This window comes from Somniosus microcephalus, chromosome 15 (genome assembly GCF_052327205.1).
Source record: "Somniosus microcephalus isolate GS21.2 chromosome 15, FLI_Smic_1.0, whole genome shotgun sequence".
NCBI lineage: Eukaryota > Metazoa > Chordata > Chondrichthyes > Squaliformes > Somniosidae > Somniosus > Somniosus microcephalus.
This window is the reverse complement of record NC_141001.1, coordinates 18,671,748-18,687,633: the sequence shown is the minus strand read 5'-3', so window position 1 is coordinate 18,687,633 and position 15,886 is coordinate 18,671,748. Positions and strand designations below refer to the sequence as shown.

The following is a 15,886-nucleotide window of genomic DNA, read 5'->3' as shown; positions in this document are numbered from 1 at the left end:
CTCCCTCCATGGCAAGAACATGCTTCCTCAGATAAGGTGACGAAAACTGCACACAGTACTCAAGGTGTGGTCTCACCAAGGCCCTGTACAACTGCAGCAAGACATCCTTGCTCCTGTAATCGAATCCTCTCGCTATGAAGGCCAACATACCATTTGCCTTCTTAACCACCTGCTGCACCTGCATGCTTACCTTCAGCGACTGGTGTACAAGGACACCCAGGTCCCATTTCACTTTCCCTTCTCCCAATCTATTGCCGTTTAGATAATAATCTGTCTTCCTGTTTTTGCCACCAAAGTGGATAACCTCGCATTTATCCACATTATACTGCATCTGCCATGCATCTGTCCAATCACCCAACCTGTCCAAATCATACAGGAGTTTCTCTGCATCATGCTCACAGCACACACGCCCACCCAACTTTGTGTCATCTGCAAACTTGGCGATATTACATCTAGTTCCCTTGTCTAGATCATTAACATATATTGTGTATAGCTGGGGTCCTAGCACCGATCCCTGCGGTACCCCACTAATCACTGGCTGCCACTTGGAAAAAGACCCGTTTATTCCAACTCTTTGCTTCCTATCTGCCAACCAGTTCTCTATCCAAGTCAGTACCTTACCCCGAATCCCATGTGCTTTAACTTTGCACGCTAATCCCTTATGCGGGACCTTATCGAAAACCTTCTGAAAGTCCAAGTACACCACATCCACTGGTTCTCCCTTATCTATTCTACCAGTTACATCCTCAAAAAATTCCAGTAGATTAGTCCAGCACGATTTACTTTTTGTATATCCATGTTGACTTTGTCCGATCCTGTCACTGTTTTCCAAGTGCTCTGCTATTACATCTTTTATAATGGACTCTAGCATTTTCCCCACTACCAATGTCAGGCTTACCGGTCTATAATTCCCCGTTTTCTCTCTACCATCTTTTTTAAATAGTGGGTTTACATTAGCTACCCTCCAATCCATGGGAACTGTGCCAGAGTCTATAGAATTTTGGAAGATGACCAGCATTGCATCTACTATTTCTAGGGCCACTTCCTTAACTAACCTAGGATGTAGATTATCAGGACCTGGGGATTTATTGGCCTTCAATCCCGTCAATTTCCCTAACACCATTTCTCTATAAATACTGATTTCATTCAGTTCCTCCCTCTCATTAGATCCTATGTTCCCTGACATCTCTGGGAGGTTATTTGTGTCCTCCTTTGTGAAAACCGAACCAAAGTATGTATTTAATTGGCCTTCCATTTCTTTGTTCCCCATTATAAATTCCCCTGATTCTGACTGCAACGGACCTATGCTTGACTTCACCAATCTTTTTCTCTTCAAATATCTAAAGAAGCTTTTACAGTCAGTTTTACAAAAGAGAAGAATATTAGGCGGGGTGGCGCGGGGGGTGGGGAGCGGGGTGGCGGGGGAGGTGGTTTGGTTAAATGTGAGATGAAAGACATTGTAATAAATAGAAGGAAAGCAAATGAGAGGTTAGTTTAATTAACAAAGGACAAAGTGCTGGGACCTGATAGGATATCATTTAGAAGCAGCTCTCATGGATTTCGCAAAGGAAGATTATGCTTGACAAATCTTAGGAGGTAACAGATTTGATGGATTAGGAAGTGCAGCAGATGTGGTTTACATCAACTTTCAGAAAACCTTTGCCTGCAGCCTAAGGGCATGGGGACCATGGCTCTCCCAAGGTCATTGTAGCCCTCAATATCTTTGCCAGCGTATCCTTCCAGTCTGCAGCAGGAGACATAGCTAACATCTTCCAGTTCTCCATCCATCACTGCATCCGGGAGGTCACAGAGGCTCTCTACTCCAGGATTGATTTCTCTCTGAAAAGAGAGAAGGAAGACGAGCACTCATGCAGCTTTGCCAGGATAGTGGGCTTCCCTATGGTGCAGGGTGCCATCGACTGCACCCACGTGACTTTGGGGGGCACCGTATATCAATCCTGAGATGTACCATAACCGCAAAGGCTACCACTCACTTAATGTGCAGTTGTTGTGCGATGACACCCAGCACAGCATGAATGCCCACTAGCCTGGCAGCAGTCATGATGCCTTCATCATGTGCCAGTCCGGTGTGCCAGCAATTTTCTAGCCATCACATCAAACCCGAGGGTGGCTGCTTGGAGACCAGGGCTATCCGCTCTGCAACTGGCTGATGACTCCCCTCCACAACCCCACCACTCGTGCCCAGCACTCACATAATGACAGCCATGCTGCCACTAGGAACATTGGGGTGCTCAAGCAACAGTTGGGGTGCTCAAGCAACCATTCCACTGCCTTGGCCGCTCGGGAGGAGCCCTCCAGTACTCGCCGGAGCGGGTGTCTAATTTCGTGGTAGTCTGCTGCATGCTTCACAACTTGGGCATCAATGAGGGCGCAGCCCTTGCCACCAGGGATTGTGAGACCACCTCATTAGGAGTTGGTGGAGGAGGAAGAGGACAAGGAGGGAGGGAGGAGGCACACAGCAAATCTCTGTTCCAGATGGGCTGTCCATGAACCCCTCATCTGATTCCAGTGAATGGAAACCCAGATCCCCATTGCTCACCACTTCTCCATCATACCATCCCTATTTTATGGAACATCACATAATCCTCCTGGGCACAAAGCTGAAATGAGAGCCACTGCAAAACACACATTCCAAGCACAAATAATAAATTTATCAGAATGCAATCAACATTACAATATCAACTAATCACCCTTGTGCTTTCCCTTAGTGTCTGACAGTCATGTGCCTTTACCTACTCTAGTGCTCCTACGCAGTGCTCCCCCAGTGGCTGCAGCATGGCTGGTGGAAGGCTGCTTATTTTCAGTGGGGAAGAATACAGATGGCCTTGCAGGATGACCTCGACCAGCTGTGGCCCTAGAAGGCCCGGTTGTAGACTCACCATCCTGGCATGGACGATAACAGTCTGGGCTAGCTGGCTGGCTGATAGGCAGCGGCAAAACAATGGTGGAGTGGCAGTGGTGGGAGTGGGAATGTTGTCATCCTGAGAGAGAACACCAGGTTCTTGCTCCACAGATCCACTGCCACTCCCCCAGGGAGGGCTTCAGCATTCCTAGCAGGAGGACAGATTGCTGACCTACTGCAACACCCTGCAAGCCCCTTTCAACACAGCGATGATGGCAGCAGTTTGAGCTTGCATGGCAGCAAGCTGGAACTGCATGAGTGCAGTCTGAGCTTGTGTGGCAGCAAGCTTAGCCTGGAAGAGAGCAGTCTGCACTTCCACTGCAGCACTGAGATGTTGGGTTGCTTCCGCCTGTGCTGCAATGGCGTACCAGTCTCCGAACTCGGAACTCAGAGGGAAGGAGAGAGGAAAAAGTAATTGAGGTGTGACATCACCAGAAAGCAGGTAAGTGATTGGTTGGTGAGTATTTCTCTCTTTTTAAACTTAAACTCTGTGGTTTATAGTTTCTAAATTCTCTGTGGTGTAGCGGGGACTGTTTATAAACCAGGGCCCTTAAATATACTATTTAACTGTAGTGTAATTGGTGGGATTGATTTGATTTAATTTAATTTGTTGGTAAATTTTCTAAGTTGGTAAGTTCAATTAAATAGAGGTGTGATATTCATCATCTAGAATCGGGGCAGAGCGTATTTAAAAATAATAATAAATTTAATTAATTACATAGAATGGGAGAGCAGGTGATGTGTTACTGCTGCAATATGTGGGAGCTGGTGGACACCATTGATGCTCACGGTGATCACATTTGCAGTAAGTGCTGGCTGTTCGAGGAGCTCCGGCTCCGTGTTGAAGAGCTGGAGTCCGAACTTCAAACACTGCGACACATCAGGGAGGGGGAGAGTTACCTGGACTCTGTGTTCCAGGAAGTAGTCACACCAATTAGATTAACTAATTCAGATGTAGTCCGTGGTCAGGGACAGGAGGGTGTGACTATGAGTGAGGCAGGTACGGGGATCCAGGAGGTAGTGTTGGAGGAGTTGCAGCCCTTGCTCTTGTCCAACAGGTTCGAGGCTCTTACTCCCTGTGAGGACGGGAACGGGGACTGCAGGGAGGATGAGCAACCTGGCCACAGCACCGTGGAACAAGGGGCCATTCAAGTGGGGGGATTAAAAAGAAATGTTGTAGTGGTAGGGGATAGTATCATAAGGGGGATAGATAGGGTTCTTCGCAGCCGAGAGCGAGAGTCCCGAAGGTTGTGTTGCCTGCCCGGTGCCAGGGTTAAGGACATCTCCTCTGGGCTGGAGAGAAACTTGGAGTGGGAGGGGGAGGATCCAGTTGTCGTGCTCCATGTTGGTACCAACGACATAGATAGGACAAGGAAAGAGGTTCTGCTGAGGGAGTATGAGCAGCTAGGGGTCAAATTAAAAAGCAGAACCACAAGGGTAATAATCTCTGGATTACTACCTGAGCCACGAGCAAATTTGGCTAGGGTAAATAAAATCAAAGACTGGTGTGGGAGAAATGGGTTTTGCTTCTTGGGACACTGGCACCAGTACTGGGACAGGAGAGAGCTGTTCCGTTGGGACGGACTTCACTTGGCCAGTGCTGGGACTAGAATCCTGGCGAATTAAATAACTAGGGCTGTAGAGAGGGCTTTAAACTAATTAGTGGGGGGGAGGTTTCAAGAGAGCGAAAAATAAAAATGTCAGCGGGAAAGGCAGTAGAGCAAAGTAGCAGTGGGGAAATTAAAAACCAGAGCGTGTCAGCAAGGGACAGAGTATATAAAGATAAAGGTAAAGTAGTAAAGGGGGTAAAAGCAGGAATAAATTGTCACAAAACATATTTAAAAGTTCTTTATCTGAATGCACGCAGCATTCGTAACAAAATAGACGAGTTGACGGTACAAATAACTACACATCTGGTGGCCATTACAGAAACATGGCTGCGAGGTGACCATGACTGGGAACTAAACATCCAGGGGTATTTGACTATTAGGAAGGACAGACAGGAAGGAAAGGGAGGTGGGGTGGCTGTGTTAATAAAGGATGGAATCACTGCAATAGTGAGAAATGATATTGGGTCAAAGGATCAGGATAGTGAAACAGTTTGGGTGGAGATAAGGAATAATAAGGGGAAAAAGTCACTAGTGGGCGTAGTCTATAGGCCTCCTAACAGTTGCAACTCTGGTCGGAGTATAAATCAGGAAATAGTTGGGGCTTGTAATAAGGGAACAGTTATAATCATGGGAGATTTTAACTTTCATATTGACTGGACAAATCAAATTGGGCAGGGCAGCCTTGAGGAAGAGTTCATAGAGTGCATTAGGGATGGGTTCCTTGAGCAGTATGTTACTGAACCAACTAGAGGGCAGGCAATCTTAGATCTGGTCCTGTGTAATGAGACAGGATTAATAAAAAATGTCCTAGTAAAGGATCCCCTTGGAATGAGTGACCATAACATGGTTGAATCTCAAATTCAGTTGGAGGGTGAGAGAGTTGGATCTCAAACCAGCGTACTAAGCTTAAATAAAGGAGACTGAAGGTATGAGAGCAGAGTTGACTAAAGTGGACTGGGAAAATAGATTAAGGTGTAAGACGGTACATGAGCAGTGGTGCACATTCAAGGAGATATTTCACAACTTTCAAGAAAAATATATTCCACTGAGGAAAAAGGGGCGTAAAAGAAAAGACAGCCAAAGTAATAAAGGACAGTATCCGACTGAAAACAAGGGCATATAAAGTAGCCAAATCTAGTGGGAGGATAGAAGATTGGGAAGCATTTAAAAGCCAGCAAAGAATAACTAAAAGATTAATTAAGAAAGGGAAGATAGATTATGAAAGTAAACTAGCAAAAAATATAAAAACAGATAGCAAGAGTTTCTACAGTTATATAAAAAGAAAAAGGGTGGCTAAAGTGAATGTTGGTCCCTTAGAGGATGAGACCGGGAAATTAGTAGTGGGGAACATGGAGATGGTAAATACGCTGAACAAATATTTTGTATCAGTCTTTACAGTAGAGGACACTAAAAATATCCCAACACTGGACAAACGGGGCTATGGGGGGGAGGAGCTAAACACAATTAAAATCACTAAGGAGATGGTACTCGGTAAGATAATGGGACTTAAGGCGGATAAATCCCCTGGACCTGATGGCTTACATCCTAGGGTCTTGAGAGAAGTAGCGGTAGGGATTGCGGATGCATTGGTGGTAATTTTCCAAAACTCCCTGGATTCAGGAAAGGTCCCAGCAGATTGGAAAACTGCTAATGTAACGCCCTTATTTAAAAAGGGAGTTAGACAAAAGGCTGGAAACTATAGACCAGTTAGCCTAACATCTGTGGTTATTATTAAGGAAGCAGTAACAGGACATTTGGATAAGCATAATTTAATCAGACAGAGTCAGCATGGTTTTATGAAGGGGAAATCATGTTTGACAAATTTGCTCGAATTCTTTGAGGACGTAACAAACAGGGTGGATAAAGGGGAACCAGTGGATGTGGTGTATTTGGACTTCCAAAAGGCATTTGACAAGGTGCCACACAAAAGATTACTGCACAAGATAAAAAATCACGGGATTGGGGGTAATATACTGGCATGGGTGAAAGATTGGCTATCTAACAGAAAACAGAGAGTTGGGATAAATGGTTCATTCTCGGGTTGGCAATCAGTAACTAGTGGTGTTCCGCAGGGGTCAGTGCTGGGACCCCAACTCTTTACAATCTATATTAACGATTTGGAGGAGGGGACCAAGTGCAACGTATCCAAGTTTGCCGACGATACAAAGATGGGAGGGAAAGCAGTGAGTGAGGAGGACATAAAAAACCTGCAAAAGGACATAGACAGGCTAAGTGAGTGGGCAGAAATTTGGCAGATGGAATATAATGTTGGAAAGTGTGAGGTTATGCACTTTGGCAGAATAAAATCAAAGAGCAAGTTATTATCTAAATGGAAAGAAACTGCAAAGTGCTACAGTACAAAGGGATCTGGGGGTCCTGGTGCATGAAACACAGAAGGTTAGTATGCAGGTACAGCAGGTGATCAGGAAGGCCAATGGAATCTTGGCTTTTATTGCAAGGGGGATGGAGTATAAAAGCAGGGAAGTCTTGCTTCAGTTATACAGGGTACTGGTGAGGCCACACCTGGAATACTGCGTACAGTTTTGGTTTCCATATTTAAGAAAAGATATACTTGCTCTCGAGGCAGTTCAGAGAAGGTTCACTCGGTTGATTCCGGAGATGAGGGGGTTGACTTATGAGGAAAGGTGTAATAGGTTGGGTCTCTACTCATTGGAATTCAGAAGAATGAGAGGCGATCTTTGTAGTGTATGTACCCGTCTACCTTTAAGGGAACTATTGAATGTAACCGTTCACCTTTAAGAGAACTACTTTAGGTGTGGCACTGTTTGTTTGGCTTCTGTATACTGTAATACCGATAGTGACCACACCAGTATATAAGTGTTGTGGCAGGATTGCTGGGGCCAATTCGCCCTAACCTTCGAATAGTAAAGACCTGTTTGTTTGTTACTCCTGAAGTCTGTGTCGTTATTAACCGTACAACCCACAGACTTTACAGTGGCGACGAGTCCGATCGTACCCTGCGGCAAGACTACCAGAGCAACGAAGAGCGTCGAAGAGAGGCAACCGCCCTCGTCGTGCTGCTGAAAGAAAACACGAGGCTGCAGCAGGAGGAAGGAGGAAGACTTTAGCAATAAAAGCTTCCATCTGCAACAGGCACTGACTACCCTTCTACCACGGTGCGGAGTGAGCCGATCAGCTGGAAACAAGGCGGCCGCGGAGACTGTGAGTAGGGGAAGGTGTAGAGCATATCCGGAGGATAAGGGCTGTGCACTCGACCACGGTCGAGGGGGAACGGAGCCGGTCAGAAAGTCGGGTCCAACGGCGTCGTGAGACAGTCGGACCTCGATCGGCGGGAAAAGCCGGGCAGCGACCGCAGCCACGAAGCGCTGAGACTGGGAGTAGGCGCGGGAAGAGAAACCCAGCTGCAGCCGGGGAGGGAAGCACCGGTCTGCGAGAGGGCTGGGAGGCGAACAGGAACCGTGCGGGTGGGAGAGAGAGACAGAGCCGAGCAAGGTGAGAGAGACTGTGCGAGAGCCAGTCCAGCGGCTGAGCTGTTCTCCACCAACGGGGTACCCAGAGCCGGTAGAACCGAACGTGCGGGAGAGGGAGAGACAGAGCCGAGCAAGGGGAGAGAGAGACTGTGCGAGAGCCAGTCCAGCGGCTGAACTGTTCTCCACCAACGGGGTACCCAGGGCCGGTAGAACCGAACGTGCGGGAGAGAGAGCGACAGAGCCGGGTACGGAGAGAGAGACTGCGCGAGAGCCAGTCCAGCGGCTGAACTGTCCTCCGTTAACGGGGTGTACCCAGCGCCGGTAGAGCCGTGCGGGCTGGAGGAAAAGACAGAGCCGAGTAAGGGGAGCTGTGCGAGAGCCAGCCCAGCGGCTGAACCTGTCCGCTGTGGGGAAAGCGTACCCCTTCCACCAGGAAGAAACGCGGGAAGCCGCCATTAGGCGGAGGAGACGACAGAAGCGGGAAACCGCCATTGAAGTGGGCGGGGAGAGAAAGGAAGAGCGGGAAACCGCCATTTTTGCGGGAAAACCACCACCTTAACTGACATACCGCCATTGAAGTGGGCGGGGAGAGAAGGAAAGAGCGGGAAACCGCCGATTTCGCGGGAAAACCGCCATCTTAGAAATAAACAAATAAATAAGAATACTTAAAGAAATACTGGTGCTGCTCCCAAGGGAAGAAAGATGCCTAAGCGAGGGAATATTAACGACTTTAATTCTGAAATAGAAGGCTGGGCCACGTACGTGGAACGCATAGAGATCTATTGCGAAGCCAACAAAATAGAGGAAGACGACAAGGCGATAACATTGCTAAACTCGATGGGGGCAAAAACATACGGGCTCTTGAAGCATCTAATAGCACCAGATAAACCAGCGGATCAGACCTTCGAAGAAATTGTGGCTGTGCTGAAGGACCACTTGAACCCCACACCGTTGATGCTGGCTGAACGATTCAAATTCTACGCAAGAACGCAGAGGAAAGACGAAAGCAATGCGGAGTACTTGGTCGAACTGCGTAGGCTAGCGAAATACTGCCAGTTCGGAGGGAATCTGACAGAAGCACTGCGGGACAAGTTCGTATGCGGATTGTCCAAAGAAGGGACGCAGAAGCGACTACTGGAAGAGAACGACCTCACACTGGACAGGGCTGTCCTTATAGCTGCATCGCACGAAGCCGCAGCGAAAGGAACGGCGGAAATGCAACTAAAGGCGGCGGCACTCGGGGTGGACCAAATTACTTCAAGCACAACAAAATGCTCCCGTTGTGGGAAGACAACGCATGACCAGAATCAATGCTGATTTAAGAACCAAGAGTGTAGGAAATGTGGCAAACTGCGTCACATCGCGAAGGTATGCCGGTCAGGGAAGAAGACCAACAATCAAAGGAAGCCACCACAAGAAAAGTACAACAAGGTACACAAGGTGGCTGAGAAGAGTTCAGACGAACAGAATTCAGACTCAGACCTAAACAACCAGGAGCTGGGTAGTCTGAGAATCCACAATGTGGGTAAAGAAACGGATCTACAAACCATCTGGGTCATACTAAAAATAGCTGGAGTCCAAGTAAGGATGGAGCTGGACACTGGATCAGCTCTGTCAGTCATCAACCGAAGGGACTACCACCGGCTATTCTCTCACATACCTTTAAGAAATACCAAGTTCGTATTACAGACATACACGGGGCATAACGTATACCCCATGGGGAAAATAAGAGTCAAGGTGAGAGATAGGGGTAAAGAACACCCAAGAATGAACTTGTACGTATTACCTGAAGGAGGACCACCACTTCTAGGACGGGAGTGGATTAAGAAAATAGATATGGAATGGCACTACCTAAAAGCCATAATGAGGGAGGACTCGGTGCAAGCTATCAGCTCAGATTCTGAAATGGATGACGATAAGACCAATTCAAATATGGAAGACAAGGCTAAAAGGGACTTGCCGATGATGGGGAAGGAAACGAAGACATGCAGAAGGACTTATGTTACCAAGAAGAATAAAGCTGCAGAGCAGAACTCCAGGTTGACAGAGAATTCTGAGCCGGTTCAAGCAAAGGATTCATCCACGACGGAAGAACACCGAGTTCGGACTCAAACTTATGTCAAAGTACGACAACAATTAGAACAGTTGAGTGACCGTCTCGTACAAGAGATGAAAAATATGGAAAAGTTCTGGGACACCGAATGGGAGAACCTGGAAAGACAACAGAGACAGCTAGCTCAAGCAGAGAGCGACCATAGAGCCATCGTGGCCAAATACCAATCACATTCCCCTGATGCTGTTCAGGAACTAGAATATTTACAGAACGAACCAAAGGAAGAGGAATCTTCAGGAAGCCAGGATTTTATCCCAGTTCATCTCTACGACTCGTTGCAAGCAGAGTGTAACAAGCTGAAAGAACAGTATGAACAGGCCCAGACTACAATCCTGGAAGGGGTTAACTCGGCAACCTCCGAAAAGCTAGTTTTAGTGAAAGCATCTGAACAGCTAAAGGTTGAACATAAGCGAGAGTTACAAAGGCTGCAGGAAATGTTTGATGAGCTCCAGGCCAAGACAGACTCATCGGTAGAGATTCCATCCATCGATGAAAAATTAGAGGTGGAAGACATAGCAGAACATGAAATTCAAGATGTCCAAGAACTCATTAAATTATTGAAGGCAACCCAGGACAAATATGAGGCGGCAATGGCCGAGGTTCAACAACTTGAAGAACATATTCAACTAGGAATCCGGGCAGTGGAAGGAAAGGCAACTGGAAGGATCACAGAGACTGTAGGAATGGCCCCTGAACAGGAGTTAGAGAACATCAAGGCGCAACTTCTTCGAGCGCTTAAAACCAAAGTACCGGAGGAAAGGAAGGTGAAAACATTGGAGGGAAAGGTGGATGAAATGGAGAAGACTCTAATCCACAGTGTCCCCGTAGAAGAGTTAACGGCCAGCCAACTCTTACACACGCTGAGGGACAAGACTCCAAAATGGGAACACGAGTTTCAGGGTTCAAAGGGAAAGAATTCGGAGCTTCCAAAAGTCACGGAGATAGCTGAGGTGGCAACACAGCTTTTACAAGGATGCCAAAAGTACGCTGAATTGCGTCAAGGGGAACAGAAGGGGGTGGAAACAGATACTCCAGTAGAAGGATTAAATAGCCTGACAACGAAATCCCCGCTGGAAGGGAAGGTATCGAACTCACAAATGAGGCCAGTAGTGAAGGAATGGCAGACATCCCCGGAAGAGCGGAATGAATATGAATGTTTGAAGAAGTCTTTTCAAGAAAGATGGTTAGGGAAGGAACCACCGTCAGCTAACGTCCAGATGGATAAGAAGGAAGTAGAAGGGCCTCTCACTGGCCTAACTCAGGACGACCCCGAATATTACCATGACCTGTTGAGTGACACTGAATATTACGAGGATCTGGTCTGCTCAGTTTGTGATGAAAACTCCCAAAGTGCTGAAATCCGGATGAAGCACTTAAGGTCTAAGGAACATAGAGAGTTGGTGGCGCTACAGCTGGCAGCCGAGAAAGGAGCTCCGAGAGTGTCAAAAAGGCAGAAAAGAAAAAGAAGAAGCAGAAGATAATAACTGTCTAAAATATTAGCACTTCTACCATCTCAGGCGGGACACTACGAAAGGAACTAAATTAGTTGAAAAACTGGAAAATATCAAGACAGCCAGTTGGTTGTAAAAGTCCGCACTGCTGGTTCAACAGGACGAAAGTTCAAGCTGTTACGTCAAGAAAAAGGCTATGGAGGGGTCACGCTAGCCATGTGAACCGGCTACACCAAAGAGATGTTGTTTGGAACGAGTCAAGATCAGAGACTGAATCTATGAACTGTTTCCGCAGAGACTGAACCTGTGAACTGTTCCCACCAAGATTATATCTGTAGATTGTTTTATATGACATTGACTCCACCGAGATTATATCTGTAATTTGTTTTATAGGAAGTTGAAGATATGTATGTTTAACGGGGACTCTGTAAGTAATAAGCTAAAAAGGGAGGATTGTAGTGTATGTACCCGTCTACCTTTAAGGGAACTATTGAATGTAACCGTTCACCTTTAAGAGAACTACTTTAGGTGTGGCACTATTTGTTTGGCTTCTGTATACTGTAATACCGATAGTGACCACACCAGTATATAAGTGTTGTGGCAGGATTGCTGGGGCAGATTCGCCCTGACCTTCGAATAGTAAAGACCTGTTTGTTTGTTACTCCTGAAGTCTGTGTCGTTATTAACCGTACAACCCACAGACTTTACAATCTTATCGAAACATATAAGATTGTGAGGGGGCTTGATCGGGTGGATGCGGGGAGGATGTTTCCACTGATGGGTGAGACTAGAACTAGGGGGCATAATCTTAGAATAAGGGGCTGCCATTTCAAAACTGAGATGAGGAGAAACTTCTTCACTCAGAGGGTAGTAAATCTATGGAATTTGCTACCTCAGAGAGCTGTGGAAGCTGCGACATTAAATAAATTTAAAACGGAGATAGACAATTTCCTAGCTGATAAGGAAATTAGGGGTTACGGGGAGCGGGCAGGGAAGTGGACGTGAGTCTAGGTTCGGATCAGCCATGATCCTATTGAATGGCGGAGCAGGCCCGAGGGGCCGTATGGCCTACTCCTGCTCCTACTTATAATGGAAGCCGCGACATCGCCCATCACATGCACCAAGATGACTGGATCCACAAGCTCTTTCCTGGAGTTTTCCATCATTTCTATACTGGAAATCATGGGCTCCAAGCTCTGCATAAAACCCCGTCCAATGTTGGAGCCGAACTCCTCCATGCTGCTTAATGTTGACAAGCGGCTCTCTGGCAGGCTTGCCATTGCACCTAACATTTCCGTGTGCATGCCCATTACACTTCTGAAGGTCATTCCATCGAGGTCACCATCTGAGTTGTGTGTAGCAGGACCCATGTGCGAACTCTCCCTCCGTGGAGATGCCCCCCGACCTACCCTATTCCCCCAGCCTTACTTTAACCCACTCATGCCCGGTGCCTCACCATGTGAAGATCCCGCCTCTATACTACCCTCTAAATTCCATGCAGTGTATTTTCTGAGCTGGTGTCTGCGAGTGTCAGATGCAGTGACGGTGTGTCGTCTTCTCCTCCAGAACTCTCCTCTAGAACCTCAGGGGCAGGCTGTGCTGGTGGCACTTTTTGGGTATCTGAAAGCAGAAAGGCACAAGGGTTGGGTTGTGGTGAGGGAAGGGGGGAAAACAAGATATCCATGCATACACCATCAGCAGCTTGTAAGTGAGAAGAGATTGTGTAATGAGTGGAAAGTGGGATGTGAGAAGAAGGATTAGGTATGACCATACCATCATTATCACCAACGGCTTCAACTTCTCTCGTTGCCATGGTCTCCATCACTGCTGCTCCAATCATGTCAAGCACGGATTCCTCCAGGTCGCTGAGGTTCTGTATCGCGGCTTGGCCACCTCCCGCCTGCCGCTGCTTCCTCCTGTTCTGAGCCGCCTTTGCCTGCAAGAGAAAGGGAAGTGTGTCAGTGAGTGTAGTGCAAATTTTTAGGGTGAAGTGCCTGCCAAAGTTGAATAGCTGTCAGAGTGTGCAAGGTGTGAGATGTGTGTATGCTGTTGTAGCAGTGGTATGATTGTAAAGGTGAAGTGAAGCCATGATTTTGAGGTATGAGTGGTGAAAGCTAGAGATTATTGGTAGGTGATTGATGGGGGTGTGGTGCATTGGGTATTGTGTGAGGCTTGTGATTAAGATGGTGGGATATGGCATTTGCTGAAGCCTTCACTCACCTTGACCTACCGTATGAGTTCATTAAACTTTTTTCAGCACTGGATCCACGTCCTTGGGACCACACTGGTCTCCTCCCAGAGCCTTCTGCAAATAGCCTTGGTGGCTTCCTGGCACCCTGCGGGAACAGTATAGCCCACCACAACCAAGGCCTTGTGTGCAGTATTCGAGATCCATCGTGCTCGCTGTCTTGGTTGCTAAGCCATGTCTTCAACCAGACTGACAATAAGGTGCTGCTGCAACATAGCACATCCCCTTTACAAGTAGTGCAGAGAGTCTAGGCCAAACATTACAGGCCATTAGACTGCACCCGATATTGGACACTCACCCCCCGCAACCCCTCCCGTTGAGCATTAAGCTAATCAGCAGCACGTTTAGTGCGGAGCTAAGCACTCCAATCATTATAATCAGCAGGCAGCATGAATTTTGCATGCTGCCTGAACTACTTTCAACGGACGCAAGCAAATAGCGCTGGCCCTTGACACCGCTCGATTTCAGGCCTAATATAATTTCTAGCCCCATATGTTCTCAAAAGGAAACTAGACAAGTACATGAGAGAAAAGGGAATAGAAAGGTATGCTGAAAGGCTGAGATCAGGCAGATGAAATGGGAGGAGACTCGTTTGGATTATAAACACCAGCACAGACTCTTTGGGTCAAATGTCCTGTTTCTGTGCTGTACAGTCTATGTAATTCTATGTAATAGCTAAACCTGATATTATCCTGACCTGATATCCATAGATACACACTTTTCAGGGTGAATTACTGCTAACATTCAAGAACAGGAACCTCAGCTGGTACTTTTCTTTTGTGCTCAGGGACCCTGAAGCCAATTGTAGTGCACCATCATTGTCCAAGCTGAGATCAGTTTACTAATCCAGAAATACACCGGAGACCTCCTGATTTGTGAATCAGCTCCATAACATTCTGTGCATTTATCCATATGCCAATTGGAGATCCACAGATTGATTTTTTTATCAGATTTTGGAATTATTTTAATTTCCAGTGTAGAAATTTAATTTTTGTTTTTAACTCTTTATTTTCTTAGGTGCTATGCATCTGTAGGATATGGAAGAAATGCACGGAAATTATCACTGCGAATACCACAATGTTTGCACTTTGGTGTGATAGCACATGAATTTCTGCATGCAATTGGTTTTCAGCATGAACACTGCAGGAGTGACCGTGATCAATATGTCAAGATTATGTTTGAAAATGTGGTAGCTGGTAAGAAGATTGAAAATATCCATGTTGTTTATCAGTATATATGTACTGAAATTTTCATTAATTTATTTTATGTATTTTGAGTTAAATTTCCTTTAACTCACTTCATTTTAGCTGTTCAATACAGGGAGCTGCTGAAACTTGGTTGGTGCCTTAACTGTGGACTGGTTTGATCTGTTAATAGGTAATTAATTGGATAAATGGATAAATAGGTTGTGTGATTAGCTGTTCTCTGGTTGGTTGTCTTTTTTCATTTGACAGTTGCCATCTATAAATTTAAGCTGAGTAGTGCGAGATCAATCTCAAACTGTGTGAGGCTAGGAGGGAGTGTGGAGCTCAGGATTAGAGAAAGTTCAGGCTTGAAGTTATGTGGGACAGAATTTTTTTCTATAATACTTTTATGAAGTAAATGAGCAGAGTTTAATTCTTGTAAGATTTTGAAGTGGGTGTTTAGGCTAATACTATCTATATTTTTTAAGTTAGACATATAGAAATGGCAGTGTAAGGAACCCACTTGATGTGTGTAGAGTATGATATGTAGGCCATTCTGGATCCTCAGTGTATCCAGAATCTCTGTGCTGAAGAAACAATTGGCCATACTGTAGCATCAGTGAAAATGAGGGGTTTCTGGATCAGACTCTCCAGAATGTCATCACTCGAGTTGGTGCTTTTTGCTTAGGCATAAGAATAGTGTAAAGATAGAGGTGGTTGACAGTCTGGAAGGGCAGCAGAGGGAGACAGGCCTCATGGGTGGGGGTGACTCTTCGTTACTGGAATGGTCCAATAGATGCATAGTTTTGGATGATTGAGATGGACAGTAACAGTTACTCACAGGAGGGTGCTTCTGAGCAATACCTTCTTTGCAGTCATGACTGGGAGTCCTGTATTGATGTTGA

The 15,886-nt window shown here is 46.3% G+C and overlaps 1 protein-coding gene across 1 annotated transcript in view; it reads left to right on the top strand.

The window, feature by feature from the left end:
- Window positions 1-15,886, top strand: part of LOC147106569 (astacin-like metalloendopeptidase) — a 512,506-nt gene that overhangs the window by 281,348 nt on the left and 215,272 nt on the right. The window contains exon 7 of the mRNA XM_086007520.1: window positions 14,815-14,993. Within this exon, the coding sequence (XP_085863646.1) occupies window positions 14,815-14,993 (179 nt within the window). The remainder of the gene's footprint in view (window positions 1-14,814; window positions 14,994-15,886) is intronic.